Source organism: Salminus brasiliensis, chromosome 22 (assembly GCF_030463535.1).
Source record: "Salminus brasiliensis chromosome 22, fSalBra1.hap2, whole genome shotgun sequence".
Lineage (NCBI taxonomy): Eukaryota > Metazoa > Chordata > Actinopteri > Characiformes > Bryconidae > Salminus > Salminus brasiliensis.
The window spans coordinates 18,316,390-18,341,095 of NC_132899.1; the positions used below are offsets into that span (position 1 = coordinate 18,316,390).

Consider the following 24,706-nt stretch of genomic DNA (forward strand, 5'->3'; position numbering starts at 1 on the left):
TGGAGGTTCTGAATGAAATCATATATATCCTCTGCACAGGCTACCAGTCCATCACAGTGTAGTCATTCTGCAAAACTGGTGCAATTTCCATCTGCAATGATCAACGAGATGCATTAAGCACAAAAAATAGACCAAAGTGTTTCTAAAGCATAAAGCTATTCATGTGTTAACAAGAAATATGAGAAAATGCTATTTCTTAAAGAATAATTAAAGAATATATCTGTAATTATTTTTTATTAATACATGTCTGTATTGACCAACATGACATTTGAAACTAATATATCACCAAATAAATGTTATTTTTTCAGTATATTTGTGCACCTGTTTGCACAAGACATATTTATTTAAAATTACATTAAAAAATAATTTTTTAATACATGTAAAAGGCAAAAATTATGTGCCTCCTTATCACCTACCACCCCGTCACACTAACCTTTTATGTTTACAAACAATGTACCATTGCTTCACATAGACATAGTACAGCATATAGTTCTTTTCCGTTGTTTATTTGTTGCTTTTTTATGTTCGACAGCCCATCTCCCAAAATAGACAGGGAAAACTGTTTATTTTTTGTTCAGTACAGTTTTTGTGTTCAGTATTAATGAATCTGAATATGACTCCCATGTCTAAATAAAAGGATTTTTTTTCTGAGGTGGGAAAATATTTTTTGTTCACAACATGAAAAATGTGTTTAAACTCAGAAGAGTTTTGTAGCATGACAATTATATATGTCATGTTAATTATGTGATAATGGGATAATGTGCATGTTTGCTAATGTAGTGCATCTCTTTATGTTTCATATACTGCAAAACCATGACAGAGCAAGGCGAGAACCGCACATGGTGATAAAATACATTTATTGGAAACAGTGGCAAATGTATAAAAGAAACAAAATGGCTGGCTTTGGGTTAGGTCACAGCACAAGTCACATGTACTGTACAAAGGTTAATGCAGCGCTTTTCATGTCCTATCAAAAAGAGGTGGGTGTACATACGGCACGACACATGGAATGAACGAAATGCATGTAGACAGATTTCATCTCCCTTCCATAAATGAAAGTAAAGGACGAGGGCAACGTGAAGTCCATCTGCACACCTGTAGGCAGGGGGCAGGGGACACAGTCAGTGAGGGCAGTGTATAAAACATCTCGCTGCAATTCGTCTTGCTTTTCCTATTTAGTGACAACTCCATGTGGTACACAGGGGCCGACGGTTAATTGCATGCACGTACAGTTTTTCGCTTGGCTTTACTGGTGAAAAAATGCGACCTGATCCCTGAGCTCACAGAGAAACACAGCACAACCCAAAACAGAGAAACAAGGGATAGACTGTTTCAAATGTTCAGCATGACTCCAACACTGACGTTTGTTTTCATCATCATCCCTATCAATTATACGGCACAATCCATTTAAAACAAATGTCAAGACAGATGCTATCTCACAGGATTAACGTGGCATTTTCTTGTGTGACAGATTGCAATTCTACACCAGAAATGAGCTCTCAAATGTGTAGCTACTGGCGTATTCTCTACGATCATGTGGTTCATCTTTTTTTTTTTCCTTTTTTTCACTGCACGTTTTACAGTTAGATAAGCTGGAATTTATACGCTCGCGCTGGTCAGAAGAAAAACGCTACAGAAGAAAATGTAAGAAAGTAAGAAATGAAGGGAAACCGGTGGCGGTGGACAGGCATAACGTCAAGAGTGGTGACCGGAGAAAGACGTGAAGCTTTTTGGAGAGTAGGCTCTACTTCAAAACACCTCAGCTTTCAACTTCTGATGCTCAATGACTTTGTTTACAATGTCAGGTAAGGGCTGCTCCCACCCCCACATATACACTGTTACTCTAAAACTGCTTGAATGATTCAGTGCAACATAAAACTCTGGATCGATGCAGAACTGACAGACTCAATAAGGCCATTGATTTAGATGCGCACCTCGCAGGAAAACACTATGTGCATATCATGTGCAGTTCAAAAAAACACATGCTGGTTGGGTACCTTGCTTCATGCTCTGTCACCATGGTAACAGACAGAGGACTTGTTTGTTTTTTAGGTGGCAAAAAAAAAAACTCAGTGTGGCTTAATGATGATGGACGTCGCTCTGTCATAATTTCCACCATCAAAAACAATGAGGCGTCGGACTTTCACTGGTGCTGTGGCTTATTTATAGAAACTTCTGGCAAATCTTCTGAAACATGACCTGATCCATGAAAGGTACAACTTGGTTTCATTTGCATCATCCTCTAAATGCACATCCTCTAAATGTGACAATTCACAGTTTGTACACATCAGTTTATAGTGCTGGTGTGATCACTTTTGGCAAAACATCTGAAATTCACCTAAATCTCTTCTTTCACTAAGTCCATGTGTACACACATGAACATATATGCATGTTACCACTTGTACACAGTCTTGAAAATAAAGGTGCTTTAAAGGGTTCTTCCATCAACATCATAGGAGATCCATTTTTTTAATAATAATATAATTTTTACCCAATTTCCTCCACAGTTTAGCTGAGCAAATTAACCCACCAACTCACAAGAACCACCCCCCCCAATAGGAGTGAGGACAAGCATATGCCTCCTCCGCTACATGTGATGTCAGCCACTGCCTCTTTTTAGAACCACCACCAATGCAGCATCACTACGTAGCAAACATGCTTGGAGGACAGCGCCAGATCCCCAGCTCTGAAACATCAGCCAACAGACTCCTGTGCCAGGCAGCATCACGATGGGAGTGATGCGATGAGACAGTGCCACCTACCCACCCAAAGAGAGCATGGCCAATTGTGTTCTCTTGGGCACTGGCTGCTGATGACGAAGCAGCATGACCCATGATGTAAATTCGCAATCCTTGGGCCATAGTTTTTAGTGGGCCTTAGTCTGCTGAACTACCAGAAGAGTCACCTTTGATTCAATAAAGTACAATTTTTGTAAAAGAGATGATGTTTGAGTATGAAGAATGCTTTGATGAAAAGGTTTTTTTAAAAACAATTTAATAGTTCAAATTCCAATGTATTTTTTCTATGGCATCGCACAAAGAACCCTTTGAAACACCTGTATTTTTAAGAGAGTGTATGTAGGGGGTGCACACAAACACATGCACTCGCACACATGTTCACTCATACTGAAGTAATTGCACATTTGTACCCAAGAACACTTAACATGTACAAAAATCAGTGCGTTTCCAACCTCAGGACCAATTTAAATGGCGGAAAAACTTAAGGTTAAACCAAAAGATCTACACAGGTCAGTAGAGTGTGGGAAGCAAAACCTCTCAAAGCCATGAAGTTATATTTAGTGGTAAAAGTGAAGGTTTTGAGGTTTAGGGGAGAATGCAGATGAGAGGGCCACAGCGGAAGGACTACACAGTAGTTTAGTTCAGAGGTCAAAGAGCCTTCTTAAGGGGGGACAGCCCTGGGACTACACAGTAGTTTAGCTTGAGGGGGAGAAACAGGTCCCAACCCATCAGTCACTGGGCTACACAGTGGTTTCATTTTTCCATGGCCCAGTCCTAATGTTACCTGTGGAGTCAGAGCTGAAGGCGTAATCCTCATGTAGGCTGCCATTGCGGCTCAACGTCCCTCTTCGGCTGAGGGTGCCCTTTCTGCTAAGTGTGGCCTGAGAGCAGGGCAGAGTGGCCTGAGAGCAGGGCAGGGCAGCCCGCGGAGGGGGGATATCCAAGTGCAGCATGACATCGTCCTCTTTATCGGCCGGTTTGGAGCCGCTATACATCAAGGAACTCGGCTCAGGGTCCTCCGTCTGGCAAGCGCTGGCAAAGGGGTCTGCTCTGGGGCAGCAGAAGCTGGAGAAAGGGTCAGCCTTGGCGCAGCAGGCATGCCTGTGGCAGGTGTGTCCATCATGGCCATCCAGTTCCAGGTGCACGCTGTGGCAAGAGATGCTGTCATGCAGACTATGCGAGGCCAGGCCCTCCAGATGTGGGCTGGGGCTTGGGCAACGCAGCTGGTTCTCTGGGTGGGGGCTGTGGCAGGACAGCTGGCTGTCCAGGTGTGATGCATGGCAGGTGAGGGGGTTGTCTAGGTGGACACTGTGGGGGCTGTCTAGGTGCGAGCTGTGCACGCTGCCATCCATGCTGGTGGAAGCCATGTGGTAGGCGTAGTCCCTGAGGCAGGGGCGTGGCCGGTTGAAGGAGCGCGACTTAGTCCTGTCCTTCAAGCAGCTCTGCAAGGGCAGGGTGGGCCGGGGCAGTTCGTCAGGAAGCGACTGAGGCCGAGAGGAGCTCCCCAGCATGGGGGATGAAGAGTGCAGAGCAGCACAGCAGGTGCTAGTATGGTTCTGAGCAGAGGGCAAAGGGCTAAGCTTACAGTGGGGTGAAGTGTGGAGGTGGGGGGAAAGTAAAGGTTTCACAGAGCAAGGCGGCTCTGCTGGACAGTGGATTTGAGTCTGGCTGTGGGATGGAGGGGTGTGGCTTTGGATTTGAGTGACAGCATTACCAGCAGCCTCTCCATTTACCTCCACTTTAGGTTTAGAGGGGCAGCAGGCCCACCAGCGGTGCCACACGTCGTCCCGTTTGGCGCAGTGCTGAATCAGTAAGAACAGCCCCAGTGTCACTGAAAACGCTCCATACAAGCAGCTGAAGATCATGTCCAGGAAATGGCCCTGCGACACAGCCAGCGCCCCAAAAGCCCACGTGGCCAGGAAAAGGAAGAGGGTGAAGGCGGTGGCCCGCAACTGGGCCTTAAAGGAGTGCTCATTGGCCAACATGGAAGCTGTGATGGCTGTGCAGCCCATATGATCCCCGTGCTCTCCATGCTCTCCGCCGGCGTGGCAATGTCCCATCTCAGCAGTGGCCAGCCTCTGTTGCTCCTCAGTCATGGCCTTCAGCTCATACTTACGCTCTGGGTGATGTTTCAGCTGCACAAACGTGCACAGGAAATAGATACACATCACCAGGACCAGGAAAGCAGTAGGCCCATAAAAGCCACCCAGACTGGGCTCCCACGCCATCCAGCAACTATAACCAGAAAGAAAGAGAGAGAGAGAAAGAGAGAGAGCGAGAGAGGGACAGATTAGAACATTCTATAGGGAAATATGTAGCATTTTGTAGTGATGTAAATAAAAACCCTAGTATTTCTATTTCTTTTTCTTTCTCATATTTGTGTATTGCTAATTTCTTTGGTGAAAATGACAAAGAAACATTACTGAATTCCGCACAGACAATTTAATGTGGTTAAGGATATGATAATGACTTCCTTTAAAATTAGAGAATTCAGATAGCACCTGTTTACTATCCAGCGTGTTTATTTGACTCACAGATAAAACATGAACATTTCAGCGCTAGGCTTTTCTTGGCCTGCTCATAGGATGCCAGCCAACACTCCTATAAAGACCAAACTGGTGTATCCATTTATGTATTTATGCGATTTTACATTTTTATTTTTAATATTTATGTATTTTATTTTAGATTTAATTCACACTTGAATATTTTCTTCTCTTCCATGATGTTCACACAGCTTGGAAAGAACCCACACGCTCGGATTGGTCACAGCTGCTGTTTTAAGCGAATTGTGGGTAATAGGGTCCTTGCCGAAGGGCTTAATAAGGGCACAAAGAGGGCGCTTGTGAACACTCTTTAGTTCGGCAGAATGAGAAATGGAACAACCCACAGCCTCGTGGTCCTCATGCGCACGTGCAAGGACCGCAAGTGTGCCATTTAAGACTGGACTATTGTTGACAGCCCAGCATTTGTTAGTAACATTAGTCCAGCATCTCTCCTTCTGAACTAAAGAATACTACTAAAGATACCAAACTTTTCTTGGCTGACTGACGGCACTTGGGGCGAATGATAAATAACGCTATTTTGATTTATCGGTGAACAATTCCATTAACTCTTCAATTAGTTTTGAGTTTTCTACATGATTTTAGAGAGATGCAGAAAAAATCTAACTTCTTTGTGGGTAAGCCCACATTGCTCAAGCCCACATTGCCACTGCTCAAGTTTGACTGGCAAAGCAAAACTATTCTGTGGCATTTCAACTTTTGCTTGAGAAACAAGTGTTAGAAATATAGTTTGCATAAGATTAATTTTGCGAACTGATGACCACTTTCTGAGGCAAGGGAGCTCAAGAAACTGGGATGGGCATATTTTCATCACAAGAAGATGAGGTAAGAGGAGTATTTGTATAGGGTGTGTAATAACGGAGTAGAGGGGTTTGGGGGTGGTCCTTCTCCCAAACTTTTGTTATTTCATAACTCTATAAATGAGGGCTAAGGAGACCACTGTTTACTGCAACTTTCACGGCGGGTATGTATAATACAGTAAAACGGGCTGCCGTGAGAATGATGTAAATCCCAGTCATTGCTGGTAAAAGTACCCCCGTAAGTCCTGGCTTTTAAATGGGAAATGCACATTAGAGATAAAGAGCAGAGATAAAAAAGGGGAACAGAGAGAGAGAGAGAAAGATTCAACAACTCAGTCAACAACATCATTAGTGCTCTGCTTTATTAAATTACAGGCCGCATGGTAATTTGTATTGTTAATTAAGATATGTCTCTCAGAATCAATGATGCTTACGAGAAGTCATTTACTGCCTCACTATGAACTCCACGTCGACACATTACAACTGATAAACACAATCCAAAGGAACAGGACTGTTGATCTAACGGAACACTATAATCCAAGTAAGGTTTCTTGCTGTGTGTTATCTACATGCACCAGTGCTCGCTGATTCGGTGCCCTGGTCACGATTATCATTTTGAACATAGTGCTCAGGGTTAAAGAGAGAGCGAGGGAGGCAGAAAATCAATGTGAGCATGATTAAGGCTAAGGTTGTGATCTCTTGACAGTGCTGGTGAACCGTGTACTTACTAAGGGGCATCGTCTCTGCTCCCGTAGTTGTCCAGGCTAACAGCAGCGGTGACCCCCACAATAATGAGGGGAACCCCACCACTGACCAGATAAAATCTTAAGAAAGCACAAACAGAAGTTGTGAGACCAAAGTCACGGTAAATGAGCTCAACAAACATGCACAGACTATGAGCAGTGGCAAGGAGATAGCAGGAAAATTGACTTCTTCTTATCTTCACTGAAACTTGTCACTGAAAACTGGCCTGCTCTAATGAGTGACAGCACATGGAAGTGTGCATCATTCTGACACCTGCTGCCGTTGCCTCGGTAACTGCCCGTCATTCCAGCTTTGTCTTTTTCCACTGCTGTCTTCTATTGTTTCTGGATTTTTCCCTCGATATTCTGTTTAATGTCACCTTTCCACATTATAATTCACTCCTATTATTCGCTCATGAGGGCCATCACCTTTAGCACAGGCTAAATGCTATAATCAGCCTCTGAATATTATTTCACAGCTTTTATGTGTAATGTGGGATTACAGCCTTTTATTTAATTTAAGAGATATAATTATAACTACAGTGGCAGCAGCATATAATCATATGCCTAGTTCAAGTGTGTTATTAAACAAAAAAGGGCAGAAAATGATATCTTGCCAGTATCTATAATCTAGTCTCTCTCTCACACATATATGAAATTATACACTGTGTGCAGAATTATTAGGCAAATGAGTATTTTGATCACATCATCCTTTTTATACATGTTGTCCTACTCTAAGCTCTATAGGCTTGAAAGCCAACTACCAATCAAGTTAATCAGGTGATGTGCATCTCTGTAACGAACACCCTATATAAGGTGTGCTTAATTATTAGGCAACTTCCTTTCCTTTGGCAAAATGGGTCAGAAGAGAGATTTGACGGACTCTGAAAAGTCAAAAATTGTGAGATATCTTGCAGAGGGATGCAGCAGTCTTGAAATTGCCAAACTTTTGAAGCGTGATCACCGAACAATCAAGCGTTTCATGGCAAATAGCCAACAGGGTCGCAAGAAACGTGTTGAAAAATAAATTTGCCACCAGTTTTGCCATATTTCAGAGCTGCAACATTACTGGAGTACCAAAAAGCACAAGGTGTGTGATACTAAGGGACATGGCCAAGGTAAGGAAGGCTGAAAAACGACCACCTTTGAACAAGAAACATAAGATAAAATGTCAAGACTGGGCCAAGAAATATCTTAAGACTGATTTTTCTAAGGTTTTATGGATTGATGAAATGCGAGTGACTCTTGATGGGCCAGATGGATGGGCCCGAGGCTGGATCAGTAAAGGGCAGAGAGCTCCACTCCGACTCAGACGCCAGCAAGGTGGATGTGGGGTACTGGTATGGGCTGGTATCAGCAAAGATTAACTTGTGGGACCTTTTCGGGTTGAGGATGGAGTGAAGCTCAACTCCCAGACATACTGCCAGTTTCTGGAAGACACCTTCTTCAAGCAGTGGTACAGAAAGAAGTCGGTATCGTTCAAGAAAAACCTGATTTTCATGCAGGACAATGCTCCATCACATGCATCCAATACTCCACAGCGTGGCTGGCCAGTAGGGGTCTAAAAGAAGAAAAAATGATGACATGGCCCCCTTGTTCACCTGATCTGAACCCCATAGAGAACCTGTGGTCTCTCATAAAATGTGAGATCTACAGGAAGGGGAAAACAGTACACCTCTCTGAACAGTGTCTGGGAGGCTGTGGTGTCTGCTGCACGCAATGTTGTAAACAGATCAAGCAACTGACAGAATCTATGGATGGAAGGCTTTTGAGTGTCATCGTAAAGAAAGGTGGCTATACTGGTCACTGATTTGTTTTTGTTTTTGTTTTTTAATGTCAGAAATGTTTATTTCTAAATTTTGTGTTATATTGGTTAACCTGGTGAAAATAAACAAGTGAGATGGGTATATATTTGTTTTTTATTAAGTTGCCTAATAATTCTGCACAGTAATAGTTACCTGCATAAACAGATATCCTCCTAAGATAGCCAACTCTAAAAAAAAAAAAAACCCACTCCAACTTCCAAAAATATTAAGCTTTAAGTCTTTTGTGTTGATTGAGAACATAGTTGTTGTTCAATAATAAAAAGAATCCTCTTAAATACAACTTGCCTAATAATTCTGCACACACTGTATATATACTTACTGAGCACTTTATTGGCAAGACAAAACTAATACTGGATAGGGCCGCTATATGCTTTCAAAACACTGTCAGTCCATCATGGTATGGAGTCCACAAGTTGTTGGAAACATTTCTTTGGGATTCTGATCCATGCTGACATGACAGTGTCACACAATTACCGCTAATTCTTCTGGAGAACCTCCTGTTCTACCACATCTAAAAGGTGTTCTACTGGATCTTTGGACTAGGAAGGCCCCTGAATGATATGTAAAACACTCAAATCGTCTAGAACATTCAAGCAATGTCTGACAGGTATTAACAGACCAAAGTGTTCCAAAAAGACACTCGGCACACCATTACACCTCCACCAGTCTGAACTGTTCACACAAGGCAGGTATGGGTCCAGGGATTTATTCTGTTGGCCTCAATTTCTGACCCAACCTTCTTTGCGGTCTGTCCACAGCAGCCTGAGCTCTCAGACATGGTCCTAGCCTGTCCACCTCAAGGTTTGACATGTTGTGCATGCTGAGATACAGAGTAGTTATCAGAGATACCGTAGCCTTTCTATCAGTTCAAACTAGACCACGCATTCTCTATTGACATCTTTCACCAACAAGTCTGCTCTGAACTGCTTCTCACTGGATGTTTTTTCCTTGTTACACCATTAAACCAAACTCTGGGGACTGTTATGCTGAACATCTGTTCTCTTGCTCTTCTACTAACAGAGAACAAGCAGGTGAGTGATTTCTGGACTGTCATGAGATGCTCTTCTGTTGGTTTACCTGAATAGGGTGGCTCTGGGGCGGGGCTGTGCAGGCGGATCCCTGCCCTGAGGTGGGGGCGGAGCCTTTGAGACCTCTTTACATATATTCCTGGCAGTGAACACCAGCCAAAGCATGGTGGACAGAGAGGAGTAGTGCAAGATGATGCCAACCTGGGAGAAGAACACACAAAGACAGTGAACACAAATGCAGCCAGCCTGGGCACGGGTGAGAGTGTAATCACAGAGCAGCTCAGTGGTGAGCGGATGGCCCCTTTCTGAATGCGAGAGAGCGTGCGGAGTGCTGCTTGCTGAAGGGGAAGAGAGCACCCAGGTGCACTGTGTGGAGTGGATGAGGTAATCCTTCTCAGACAGCTGGGCTATGCAGGTGTCCTCCTTGCCTCTGTGAACACAGCACTCAAGCCAGCAAGCTCACTAACCTTGCTCAAGCACGCTGGTGGCTGCCAGAATACAATAAACACACACATACAATCACAAAATGCGGCCATGCAAGCATACCAGTCAAAAGTTTGGAACACTTCTTATATCAGTAATTGTTGTTGTGGAGGTCCACATTAGCTAAATGGTAGACATATTTATACAATACTTCATGATTTTAAGGACAAAAAGAAGTTCATTGTATTACAGTACTAGAGCTGATTGTACATCGATTCCAAACTTTTGAACACACAAATACACAGTTATGTGTCACTGAAGCCTGGTTTACAAGCAGTTTACAGGTAAAAAGCTAGTGGACTCAGCTGTCATTAGTGGCACAAACATAAATAATTAGTTTACGACTAACATAAACATGCAATCAAATTATTATGATTCACTGATCTGCATTACCAGCAGTGCGTACTGAAGAACACAGTGTACACTGAGAAAACAATCCCCCAACCCCAATGTATTATCCTCTCCCTGCTCAGCAGCTCAGGCAGAGGGAGGACTGTGTGGTTTGGTAATTGAAAAGTCAAAGAGGCCATATGTTAGTGACTCTGAGCTTGGAGCTGGGGACACAGGGCATGGATAATGCAGTTGGGGGTGGGGGGGTGCATGATTAGAGCGGGAGAAGCCTCACCACTTGGCAGACGACGCGGTACTTGATCTGGTTGATGCCTCCTGCAAACACCCCGAACGTCATGGCTGTGTGGAAGAGGAAGTTCAGGAGCATGTGCCATCCTTTCCTGCTGATTCGGATCACACTTCACCCAGAAACAGACAGAAGACAGAAGTAAACCCCCTAAATCCTAAGGGCCCCTTATGCTGTTCCATAATTGAATTGACATATGCATGCTCCACCCCCTTCATTACAAAGGTGCCCAGGTTTTAGAGAATCCAGCCAAAAATCCAATTCAACCCAATGAGAAATGTTATGGTACAACTTGTTTTTATCACAAAATAAATCTCATAAATTGTTATTTGGGGGAAGGTTACGTGTAGTTTTTATTGCTGTGTAAATGAGCTACCTTTAGTATTCTTTCAAATTTACTGTTATTTCCAACCTGCATAATTGTATACATTTACATAGTACAGCATTCGGCATAGTTTGGCATGGGTCGAAAGTGTTAACACAAACTTCTATAAGAGAATAGCCCCAAAGAATATGCCCTTGGTGTCAAATAAACATTGGAGTGTTGAGGGTTTGAACTGGAAACCTTACATTATGGAGTGAACCTGATCTCCAACTGAAATTCATTAGGTTATGCACAATTCCGCACAACTTCGCAACAGTATCTACTGAAGAAAGTATTTGTGGGCAGTACATGGATAGGTCAATTGCTTTCATAATTATATATAAATAACATTCATTATCCAGTTACAATAACATGGATATGTATGCAGCAAGTGAACAGTCAGCTCTTTTGGGTGATGTGTTGGAAGCAGGAAAAATGAGCAAGCATAAGAATCGTTAGACGGCTGAGTCAGAACATCTTGGCAGGTCTTGTGGGTAGTTCCCGGTATGAAGTGGTCAGTATCCAACAAAAAATGGTCCAAGAAAGGACAACTGATGAACCAGTGACAGGGTCATGGGCACCTAAAGCTCACCTCACAACTTACAGGACTTAAAGGATCTGCTGCTAACGTCTTGGCACTAGATCCCACAGGACGTCTTCAGAGGTCTTGTGGAGTCCATGCCTCAACAAGTCAAAGCTGTTTTGGCGGCACAAGAGTAACCTGCACAAAATGAAGTGGTTTTAATGTTATGGCTGGACAGTGCTTTTTACACAGTACACATTTTCTAGTAGTTACCAAAGTCAAGCAAAGGAGGGCCACATTCATAGCGGTTGCTAAATAATGAGTCATAAGATTAGTAACCAAAGAATAAGCCTAAGGTTCAAGGGCTTAGAAAAAAAATCAGACAAGAGAACTGCAGCCTTCTAAGCGCAATGTCATGACTAAAGAGTGTTGGAGTAATAGTGCCTCTTAGAAAGAACTGCTGCGCTCCAGCAAACCAAACTTGGCATTGTCCCTTTTAGGGTGGTATGAGACCCCCCTCTCCTTGCAGCAAATGTAATTCTCTGGGCTCAGCTGTGACAGCCAGGGCCATGAAACTGTAAACATTAGTAATGTGACTCAGGGAGAATTCTGCACCATGACAGTCTGACCCAAAAAATTGCCCCACTGAGGCTGTCCTCAGCGACAGCCTGAGCTGGAAATGCTGAACTCATGCAGTGGCAAAGAAAAATCTCCAGCTCTCTGGTAACTAAAATGTAAAGGACAAAGTGTTCTACTGAATACTGGAAACACACACACCTCAGTTACCCCTTCTCATAACTATGTAACTAACTTTATTAGTTTATTAGTAGTTATGACATCATTAAATAACACATTACTAGAATAATATCAAGTGGTTGCTGTGGTATTCCATGTGGTTGCTAGGCTGCTATTTTATTTGTATCATCGTGCCATAAGAATGTTGTACAAACCTTTGCACCTCATTCTTTGAAAAAATGCTAAACAAAAAATAGGTTATATGCGAAAAACGTATATTCGAAAAGTTAACTTGGAGGCTTGGAGTTAACTTTAATGTAAAAATCACAATCCAAAAAAATAATCAAGGGTCAGAACCACAAAAATCGGCAACCAAAACGGAGTCAAAATCACAAAAGCCAGGAACCAGAAAACTGAGTCAAAATCAGAAAAAAATACAAACTAAATAAACCACGAAAAATAGCAAAAAGAAAAACAAATACTTGGTAGATAACAGTGGCAATCTTCTGTAATGTTGTAAAGTACATATATGCCACTGCCTGTGAGCGGATTTCAACCAAAGCTCCTCTCTTTATTGATCAACACCTGCCACCATCTAACCAGCACCATGGTTTTTGGTTATGTGTGATAAGCGTATGCTTACATTGAGGTGCTGTTACCAGATATTTAAAAATAAAAATAATAGAAATAATGTTTACATCTATTTTTTTTAATGGGTCATCAAAAAATGTCAAAATGGCATCAAAGAACGTGGTCGCTAGAGATGGTGGCGCAAGAAATGAACATAGAGCAGTGCAGATGGTCCAGCGCTATGACGCATGTGCAGAATGAACCAGCCTTTTGGTATTTACGTAAAGATGAACAGTGATTGGTTGCTTTTCCCTCAAACTGGTCCCTCAAACTGGTTTGAGAAGCATTTTGGACTACAGAGTTGGTAGAAGGCATGGCAAACAATCTGCAGTTGGAACAGTGTCGATGTCTCAAAAACTGCGGGATGAGTTATACCGCCAAAAAAGAAACTGAAACCAGAAAAGATATATATACATTGGATAAAAATATAGTTGTGCATTGCTTTGTAATGCCACAGTGAGTTACAGTGAGCTTCAGGAGAGAAACTCAGACTCAGACTCAAATCACTCCACGCAGTGATAACTGGATAATGACGTTTGATTAAAAAATGATTGGTGGTGTTTTTCTCGGGTAGCTAATGTTGCAGTTAGCACAGACTGGTATGTAAAACATGCCACAAAGCATTATTAAACACATACCTGTGGTGTATAATGTATGTCATAATTGATATCAGCAGGCAGAGTAGCATAACCGCTGTGCATGCGTACACAACCGGGTGCAGGTAATCTCCTGGATACGGAGGGAAGGAAAGCACCCTCTTTAAATCCTGCAACACAACAAGAGACATATAGAATTAAAAATGTGCACATTTACAAAACACCACAGAAAAAAGGAGAAAGAGAGAGGCAGAGAGGCAAAGAGAGAGAGAGAGAGAGAGAGAGAGGGAGAGAGAGAGAGAGAGGGAGAGAGAAAGAGAGAGAGAGAGAGAGAGAGAGAGAGGGAGAGGGAGGGATAAATAGATAGAAAGAGTAAGCTTTGTCCCTGTAAGGCAAAAAGAATACACCCACCCACACACACACCCCAATCATTCTCTGCTAGTGCTATTTTATCACCCAGCCTGAAAATTCCCCTTCGTTGTATAACTGAGAGGCTCAATCCCCACTGGCATGCAGCATTTCTCTGTCTGTCTCTCTTTCTTTCATTCCATCACTCTCCCTTTCTCCAAATACACCACAGATACTCTCTAAGCATGACAAAAACTGCACTGTGAAATCCCAACACTCTCTCCAGCAATATCAGAGTGATACACACATCTCCAGCCCACTGACCACACCTCTTACTCTTGCGCTGGGATTTCTGTGCGCATGGTGAGTCATCTAGGTGATAGAGAGAGGGCTACTGGATAGGAATCGTTTATGAATGGGAAAGAAAATAAATACACTGTAGCTGCTTGACCTTATCAGTAGGGATGTACTGATCCAGTTTTTCAGAAAATCCCCTTTTTGTAGACTATTTACTGGCAATAACAAGGGATGTAAGAAAGTCTTATGTTGAAGTATCGCAATATTATGTTTTGTAACACTGTATATTTTACATGTGAAGATTCATGGCAGACAGTGGTTGATTTTGTGTTGTGTTTAAATCCTGTCCGCTAGATAACAGTGTTGTGTTCAGTTCTCGCTCGTCTGACTGCATAAAAGGGACTTTTCTTTTACTCAGATTTTATGCATCTAGTGTGTTTTTAGATGATGAGTTTTCCTAAAATGTGATTTTAAAAAATCGCTGTATATCACCTTGCTTACAGCATCGCAACATATCACAATACACTATATTCTATATATAATTGCAACACCAATTTTGTGATACGTATTCTAAAACCAGGGTCTTGACAATACACAGCCCTATAAATAACAATTTTTTCAGCCAGTACTGAAAGACATGATCTATTTTCCACAGGGATTTGGTGACACAGAAACATGGCCATGTTTGGAGGGTGATGTCAAAGCACTACAATTATTAGTTTATTATACATTTTCACACTAAACAGTAATATTGTTAATGACACCTATAACACCGGAGTAAAAGAGGCACTGCATATGATTAAAAAAAACAATGATTAGCATAGTATAATATGTCAATAGCCAAACTATTAAAATGCCCCCTTTCTGATCCCTGGATATAATTTGGATATCCAAACCCATCCTTGCTTGTTCAGCACCCTGGACAAATCCTACCCAGAGCGACTGATTAAAGGAGTTTTTGTGCACAACTATAATTTGTTCATTCATCATTTTTATACAGACAACTGCACTTGTTTTCCCAATGCCTTAATTAATGGAAAAGTACGGACTGTGAGCACAATTAACTATTTACAGTGAGACCATTTCTTTTATCATAAATTATACATTTGTATTTTAACAGAAAATTTCTGCTGATTGAAATATGATTCTGATATAATGCAAATACATACTTATTGAAGGCTTCCTATCGGAAGTATTTAAACTTTTGTATTGTAAAGACTTAAGTCTTTATGTTTTTGTGTGGCCATAACAATATAATGGCAATATAATGATAATCATTTTTAAAAGTTCTTTAAAGCAACACTATGTAACATTTTTGCCTTAAAATAACAGCTTCAAAATCACTGTGATGCTCCATTGACTGTATTAGGTAAAACAGAGTTGCTGTTGTTGATACTCCATATGTAAGCATGTCCTTCAGTGGTAGCTCAAAGCACAAATTACATATCCCAACTATGGGGGGCAAGAAATACTCCACCATAGAAAAGAACCATTAAAACTTTCAAATTCCTATATATAACCACTGCTCTTACTAAAGTTGAAAATGAAAAGGAAATTACAGAAATGACGCATGAACAGAAACAGAAACAGGTATGAGAAGGACAGATCCAATTTGCTGACATGACTTGTTGTGTTTTTCTTTCAATACCTGTCACAATACACTCTTAAATATAACATTTTTTTAAAATGGTTCTTGTCTTGGACATACACCGCTAGGCATAATCTTTAAATTGTATAGTACTTCTACATCATCCATGGGATTAAAACCTTAAAAAAACCTTTATACCTACCTTCAAACACTTTGAACCAGTGAATGGTTCTTTATGAATCCAAAAGTGATTATTCTATGGCAAGGGTGGGGAACTCTGGTCCTGGTCGGCTGGTTTTCTGCACAATTTCATGATTTATCAGAATTAAACACAACTCCACTGATCTGTTAATTACGAGATTTAGGTGGAAGGCTAACAGCAGGGAAAACACCAAACCTTGCTGGATTTCGGCCCTCAGCAATTTTTGGCCTCTTTATTTTCTGAAGCAATTTCCTTGGCTGGAGTCAACTGGGACACTGATTTGGATTTATACTTTAGATAATTAGTTGTATGTAACAGTTCTATCTGTATTTATGTATATTTCTGCTATTTGACAGATTTCAGAGCCCGTTTTCATATGAGTCACCTCTTGCATGAATACTCCTGTTATTTAATGTGGTATAGTGCTGGACAAAGATAGCAGACATGAAGTAGGCCAGTGTTAAAAGCTCCCTAAAAAATCAGGTCAAGGTATTGCCTGCCTCCAGTATAAGAGGAGCCTTTATAAGATTTTAGCTGGAGCAGAGAGACAAGAGGACTGGCTGAGTGGTGGGAAAGGACCTGCTCAGCATCCTCCCCTGGCTGCTCAGCCTGCTCCAGCTCAGGCCTGCTCCAGCCAATCAGCACACATGCAGAAAAAAAGGTCAGTGCACAAAGAGGCTGAGAAAGGCTGAGCCGAAGCAGCGCAGGGCTCCGCCAATGGACACACACAGAGAAAGAAGGTCATCACTTACTCGGTAAGGACAGTTAGCATTCTGTGCACTAACCTCGTTACTGCTCTAGTCAAGGGTGCATCTTAGTTAGAGGTGTGTTGGAGGAGTGAGGAGTATGAAAAAAAGACAGTATTTTAGTGATCACAGCACAAAAACAGAATCTATGGCTATTGGACAATGTTGGGGGAACAAAACCGTGTTATTTATGTAGGCCTAGACTAATGCACTGAAGAATATAGAACAGCTCCAACTTCTGAAGATTTAAACCAATAAAATATGAGAAGATTACATGAGGTGATAAATTTTTCATTGCTAGTATGACATCATCTTTTCCATAGAAGACCATGCTGAATAAAAGAAGATGGTTAAGATCTCTCTATAATTTAAACAGAAGCAAATATCAAGGCTGCATAGTGCGCTATAACTAAAAAAAGATGTTCTAATCTAATCAGACAAGCTATGTTTTCATACTTTGGAGAACAAGACACAGTCAGTCTGTTTTCCAAGGGGTGGATCTGAACCCAGGTTTATATTTTACTAAAAATGTTTACACGTATACAAACATGACAAAATCTGACCCATCATTATAAAAAATTATGCAAACTTGATAATAAAGTGGGTCAATATGTGATTGGTAATAAAACGTACACTATATGCACAAAAGTATTGGGACAACTGCTCATCCGCTCATTTTGGAGTATTGCATTAATCGACAAGAGTGTGTGGTACAGTCAGGGCTCCCCAACTAATACCCAACTCAAGAATTAGATTAAGCACAACCATTGCAGAACACATAGTTCCACTGCTCCACAGATTACTGCTGGTGGGCTTTACACCTCTCGAGCAACAACCAGGCATTAGGCATGGTGCCAATAAATTCATGTTTATTCGCTCCAGAGAGTCCTATTCTATTGGTAATATTTCTCTACAGGAACTAGACAAGCTGTGTGTGCATTTGTACAATTGTATCAGCAATGGGCACAACTTACGGTAGCTGAATGCACTCCCTTGCGCAAATCCTGATATTTATATTTGCCTTATAATGGAAAACTGTATTTATCTGTATTTAAGGAGACTGGTACATGGAACTGACAGACTGTGAACCTCAAACACTGTTGTTTCTTAATTCAAAGGCAAAACCCATGAAAGTAATACAGACTTGTAAAACAGCCATGACTGTTAGTCTTGACTCACATATCCAATATGAAATATGGAAGTGAGGTTAAAAACGCTAACACTAGCTGATGGGGTGAAGCACCAAAAAGTGGAAGTACCACTGTAGATACCTGCACCCAGGGGGGAAACTGCTGAAGCGAGCAGGTGATAGGCTAAAAGCTAACCCTACCAGACACTACTGCAGTCTCTAGTTAACGCAATGTGCTGACTGGACATTGACAGGACGGCAACTATCCCAGCAACTATCTTGTATGACTCAAGAACAACAAAATACACTTTATTACAAAAAAATACAATTATTTTCCTGTTAGGAAAAAGTTAGGACACCCTTTGGTCCAGTAGTTGGTATTTCCCTTATCTGAAATAACGTCAGTTAGACGTTTCCTATAATGATCTACCAGACTCTGACATCAACTGGGAGAAAGTTTATCCCACTCCTCCATGCAGAATTCTTTCAGCTGTGTTACATTTCAGCTTTACTTTTTAGACAGATGGTCTCACATTTTCCTCAAAAGCCCTCTAACACAATAAAGCATTCTTAGTGGATTCTATGTTGGAGAGCTCTCCAGGTTCTTCTGCAGAAAAGCTGCCCAAAACGCGACATTTCCACTTCCATGCTTCACAGTTCTTCTGCTCAAATGTCTGGTTTATGCCAAACATCTCCTCTGTGTCCAAATAATTCTACTTTGGATTCATTTGTTTTTAAGGCACATTGTTCCAGACGTCCTGGTCTTGGTCTATCTGCTCTGATGTTTCTTTTTTTTTTTTTTTTTTTTTTTGACAGCAAAGGTTTCCTCCTTTCGTGTCTCCCATGAAAATTCTGTGCTCTGCTGTTGGACTGAACTTGCAAGGACAGCCTGACATGGCCATATTGGCAGTTGTTGCACGTATTCATTTAAAATCCCTTCCCAGAGTCACTGACATCTGCATCTTTTTTAAGGCCTCAGAAAGCGCAAACCAAATGAAATGTCTGAGGTTTGAATAAGACAGGCTCCTCCGAAATGTGGAGTTATCCTAACATTTTTCTCACAGTAAAATAATATTTTTTTGAACTGCATTTTATTTTAAATGAGGATCAGATGTTTAGATGTTTAAATATATTTAAAAAACAAAGGTTTTCATGGGGTGTCCTAACTTTTTCAAATGACTGTAGGCCTTTCTTAAATGGCTTACTGTAGCAAGTATTAAACACATATATAAAACAGAGTTAACTCTCACATCTCAGGCAAAGATAACGTTCTTACCCCATTCTTCTGCGTGCCTCAGTGAGCATGCTCAACTCGGAGACAAAACTTGGTCGATCATTGTGCTTCAGTGAGCAAGCTTCTCTCTCTGAGAGAACATGACTGCCTGTATTTGTTTCAGGCAACACAGATGCACACTGGCTCCCTCTCTCTCTCTCTCTCTCTCTCTTTCTCTCTCACACACACACACACACAGGCACACACACAGGCACACACACACATACACACACACACAGGCACACACAGTTTCACACTCTCTGTTTCTCTCTTTTGCACACTCACATAAAGGACTCTGACCTTACAACCAGAAGCTCAACTTTAAAAGACCTGTACAGTTACCAACATAAAACAACCAACCTCAGATCTGAACCACAAACACTGCAGTGTTCCATCTTGCACCAGAAAATGCTAATGAATCACTGAATCCAGCCCATATGGCATACAATTGTTGATTACAGTGTGCACTCACATTTGCATTCGCTAAATTACAATAAGCACAGAGAGGGATTTGTGATATCCTGTAATATGGTTTGTACAATGTGCATTTTCTTTCAGGGCTAAAAGATGCTGATCCCGATGTCCTTTGTGGTCTGAATCTCATTCATTATTCCTGGAACTAATAGTCTAAAGCACAGAACAATATAACGAAGGATATCATTAAAAAGAAATAAATATATTCATGTTTTTCTAATACTGTACTACACACAACAGTCTATTATTAATATTACACTTATTAGGGATGAACTGAAAGGGGGATGGTGAGCCGCTGTCTGATATGTTTCTGGTCTATATCTGTCGATGTTGCTACATAAATGTTTAAATATTGTCCAATAAGCAGAACAGAGATTGTCACACAAAAACTTTGGCAAAAAAATCTCCATTTTTGCCAATAATTTGAATCTGGCACTGTATCAAAACTTCATTACAAATGGACCAATAGAAATGCACCAAAATGACTTGAAATTAAATCTTTTTACACTGACTTCCATTGACAATTGTGATTTTTCCCCTTTTCCTAGAAAGTTGCCATTATCATATATATATATATATATATATATATATATATATATATATATATATATATATATATATATATATATATATTCAGTTTTACTATCTTTTTTATGACGCACGTCAATTAAAAAATGAATTAAATGGTATCGTGCTCAGACTAATCAAACACTCCACTGCAAGAAACACAACAAACACATGTTTTAAGCTACATTCCTTACAGGATTTTTTCTCCCTCCTACAGGCCTATCTGATTCAGGGTTTTCTGCTGATATTGGCCCAATATCCATACATATTAATAACAATATACCATTTCTGTTTACTGCAGAAAATACACAAAGCACTCAGCTCTTAACCAAAAATGTCCAAAAATCATCATCTAATATTATAATCCCTACAAATATTTCATTTTAAAGCAATTATTTTCCATGAACATACTTAATAATTAAATAATTGTTATGATTTTATTTCGTTTTATTTCTTTTTTTCCACTGTTCCTCAAATAGCCACTTGTTTTCCTCCTCGTCCCTGTCCTTGGTGCTTAAACGAGCACTGTCTCGCTGGCCTTCTCCATGGTGCTGAGGGCCTCTCTATCAATTGCTGTAATCACAGGTCTTTTCTAATCATGAGTTAGACCTGATTGACAAACATGTGTGAGCGGTTGGACGGAATATCGAGCGACCTGGGATCTGCACAAGCAAGAACTACGTCATAGAGCAAGTAAAAGGACATGATTAAATGCCCGTGATTAACGACGCTGCTCACGTCATGACAGACGAGTCCCGCAAGTAACAGCCTTGGCAAAGAAGGAGAACCTTAGTGAAAACACTAGGGGTGTGGTAGGTCTCTACCAGCATAGACTCTCACAATACTCACACTATGCTATCAAAATGACTCACATTGTGCCCATTAGAAAAGACATGCAGAATAACAAGCCCGGTGAGGGTCGGTGTATTTGTTTCGGTGTTCTTTTTGTTCTTTTTTGTTTTGTTTTTTTTAGTTTTGTTTTTTTATTCTCATACACCCACGCCCCCCAGTGTTGGTCCCATGAGCTCTAGAAGGAGGAGCCCACCCGGCCACACGCGCCATAGCCCCCCTGCGACCGGGAGCTGCCAGCCACTATTGATATTCAACACACGACTCCTCTAGCTTCCACACTCACCGGCACGGTTTGCCCTCCAAGCAAAATGCTTCTGTGTCATGTCTACCCGCCTCCGACAGAGGCTCCATGAAAAGCAAAAAAATGCTTCCCCTGACCTGCCTATTCCACAGCCGAAGTGAATTATTTCAACACTTTTGAGCAAGCGCCCTGTACTGCAGTGAGCGAGTAAAGCATGCAAGAGCCATAGGTTCAGGCTGAAAATACAGCTTACGTGGACATGCAACAGCCCATACTTAAAGTAGCCCGTAGTTCATGGTTGTCACTACTAACTAGAATACAACACATCACTTCACGGTTGTTTACAGTGTGTTTTTCTGCAGGGTTACAGCCATAAAAATCTTTCAGGTCAAACTATTGCCATCAAACTATTACAGGTGTAGTTGCAGAACAAGAGCCCCGGTGCTACACATACAAAGTTAATTCACTGTTGCAGGTTTCAACACCAGGAGTCAGTTCGACACCATAGGTAACACTTCAAAGCTGCTTTGGAAAGTTCAGTCAGCACTGCGGCTGTTAAATACACACTAACTGGGTTTCTGGTTAGGGATTAAGTCAAGTCTTAAATGAAAAAGCAATGCCAATGATGGATCAGGAATGTTAACATTCCTTTTAGGCCATCAACCCTAATCTGGGTCAAAGAAACAGTTAAGTCTTTTATCCTTTTTATCCTTTAAGTCAAGGTTAACTCAAAACAGGGAGTGAACACTGTAGGTGTTAAATCAACACTGTGGGCATTAATTCAGCACCAACGGTTCATTCAGCTCAATTAGTATTAACTCAATGCTGTAAGTGTGCATTCAGTACTAAAATATGATTCAGCACCTAGTGTTGTAGCAAGACGTAATTGTAGGGGTTGCAGTGTAGGGATTAACTCAAAATAGTAAGTGTTAATGTAGCAGTTCAACATTGAGTTAAATCAGCACTGCAGGTGTTAATTCAGCACTAAGGAATAAATCAGCACTGCAGGTGTTAATTCAGCACTAAGGGTTACATCAGCACTGCAGGTGTTAATTCAGCACTAAGGGTTACATCAGCACTGCAGGTGTTAATTCAGCACTAAGGGTTACATAAAGCACTGCAGGTGTTAATTCAGCACTAAGGGTTACGTCAGCACTGCAGGTGTTAATTCAGCACTAAGGGTTACATCAGCACTGTGTTACTTCAGCACTAAGGGTTACATCAGCACTGCAGGTGTTAATTCAGCACTAAGGGTTACATCAGCACTGTGTTACTTCAGCACTAAGGGTTACATCAGCACTGCAGGTGTTAATTCAGCACTAAGGGTTACATCAGCACTGCAGGTGTTAATTCAGCACTAAGGGTTACATCAGCACTGTGTTAATTCAGCACTAAGGGTTACATCAGCACTGCAGGTGTTAATTCAGCACTAAGGGTTACATCAGCACTGTGTTACTTCAGCATTAAGAGTTAAATCAGCACTGTATGTTTCTTTGTAATTAAAGACTACTCTAATCCACGTCCAGGGAACCCCAACCCCAAAAGACCTAATTAACTCTCACAGCTCACACCTGTATGCGTTAACTCAGCGCTGAAGATTCTGCCATGACAGTTTCCCTTCACCCCAGTCAGACTCTCCAGACGAGCAGATGTCCGCTCACTCACCATCAGCTCTGCGAAGTCTCGCTCCAGCTTCAGTTCAGCGGTGTGTGCGCGCTCTCGCAGTCCGTCAGCAGGAGGCCGCGCGGCACGTGGTCAGAGAGCGGTCCGGAGCGCGAGCGGCGAGAGGAGGCAGCGCGCGCTGCACCCGCCGCCGCGTCCATCTGCGCGCGCGCGCGACCAGCGGGGGTTAAGACAGACAGAGAGAGAGAGAAAGAGAGAGAGAGAGAAAGAGAGAGAGAGAGCGTGAGGGACAGAGAGAGAGAGAGAGAGAGAGAGAGAGAGAGAGTCTGTTCAGGTGAAGCGCTCGAGCCGCGCGTCCTCCCTCCGCCGATCGATTATCAGTGAATGAACACGGAGCGCGCCGGCAGCGCGCGCACGGGCTGCGGAGTCACGCGCTGGGCGTGACGTGAGTGTTTGATTTTGGGGGGACGCCGGAGAAGCTTTTTTTTTTTTATAAAAATGAGAAAAAAGGACAGGTGACGTCTTGATGACGACAAGCTAAAAACGTTGAAAAAAGGTGCTGCAAACGGAACCACTGACCACCAGTCGATTTACAGCATGCCGTCGTCGTTTGCACTATCGTAGGTTAGTCATAGTGGCGAGCATGTGTGTGTGTGTGTGTGTGTGTGTGTGAGTGAGTAATCCAAGCCAACACCCCAAAGCTCGGTCTTCACAACCACAATCACCGACCGCTTCTTAATTAGCTCTCTGAAACGTCTGAGACCACACAGACCACACGCCGCCCTCAGCCCTCTTACCTACAGAAACGAGAGCAACTGGTGTGGAAAGGCTTCTCAGCGGTCCATCATCTGGGAGACTGGACGGGTATGAAAAAAACGCCCCATTCCCAGTGGAAAACAAAAACCCAGGCTCATATAAAAGCTCCGAGCTGTGTGAGAGAGTGAGGTCTTTAAGTAGACAAACGGTCGACTATTAAAACACATCTGCTAAAATAACCGAGCCCTGAATTCCTGTCGGGTCGTGCTGCCCACCCCCCCCTCAACAAGGCGATTGATAAGTTTCCACTTGAGCGTGGGCGATACCAAGAGGCCCACAAGAGAGGGGGTGGCGCCCGGGCGCTGTGCTGAAGGGCCCCCGCTGCAGAGGTGGAAGTGGTTCTTCCCGCCAGCGCTGGAGGGCATATCATCGCTGCAGCACTGATTTAAAGAGACAAGCTACCAGATTTTAGCCTTCACATACAGCTCAGTCGGGGGAATCTCATCAGAACACAGGGGCTTCTCCCCATTACTGCTGCTGTGGAAAAGGCTAGGGCTACGGAAATGGTACTTCCTTCACAAGCCCTGTACCGAGATTCCCTCTTCAGTGGGCGTGTGTGGGTGGAGAGAGAGAGAGAGAGAGAGAGATATTCTTAACACAGTGGTTGTAATGTTCATTAACACATTAAACAGCCCACGTCCTGCAGTAAATAGTTCATAGCCTACTATACCAGTCACAGGGATGCACAGCATAGCCATGCATATTCCCCAGCTTTTCACTCACATAGTATCCATGTCCTTTAATTATCCAATGTAGAGATTAAATATTTAACTAAAAAGCATTAGAGGCTACTCTGCTTCTTCAATAAGCCATGCTGTTCCCCACAGAACAAAAGGAGACGGAATCATCATGGCTGGAAAATAACATGCATTGCCCACGCCTCAAT

The 24,706-nt window shown here is 42.1% G+C and overlaps 1 protein-coding gene across 1 annotated transcript; it reads right to left on the reverse strand.

Moving 5' to 3' along the window:
• Positions 1–840: 840 nt before the first annotated feature.
• On the reverse strand, positions 841–24,035 carry adgra1a (adhesion G protein-coupled receptor A1a). The gene is made up of 7 exons (XM_072667970.1): positions 23,802–24,035; positions 23,047–23,204; positions 13,707–13,834; positions 10,805–10,928; positions 9,746–9,897; positions 6,828–6,923; positions 841–4,973 (listed from the first exon to the last, which is right to left on the reverse strand). Exons 2-7 carry the CDS (start codon positions 23,047–23,049, stop codon positions 3,479–3,481), a joined length of 1,998 nt encoding a protein of 665 aa, XP_072524071.1. The 5' UTR covers positions 23,050–23,204; positions 23,802–24,035; the 3' UTR covers positions 841–3,478.
• Between the last annotated feature and the right edge of the window lie 671 nt (positions 24,036–24,706).

Bases quoted from the DNA above. Each gene is read 5' to 3' on its own strand.
- adgra1a (XM_072667970.1), bottom strand. The intron at 9,898-10,804 runs GTGAGGCTTCTC...TTCTTCTCCCAG, and splicing joins ACCGCGTCGTCTGCCAAGTG to GTTGGCATCATCTTGCACTA. The intron at 6,924-9,745 runs GTAAACCAACAG...TGCTTTCTTAAG, and splicing joins CCCAGAGCCACCCTATTCAG to ATTTTATCTGGTCAGTGGTG.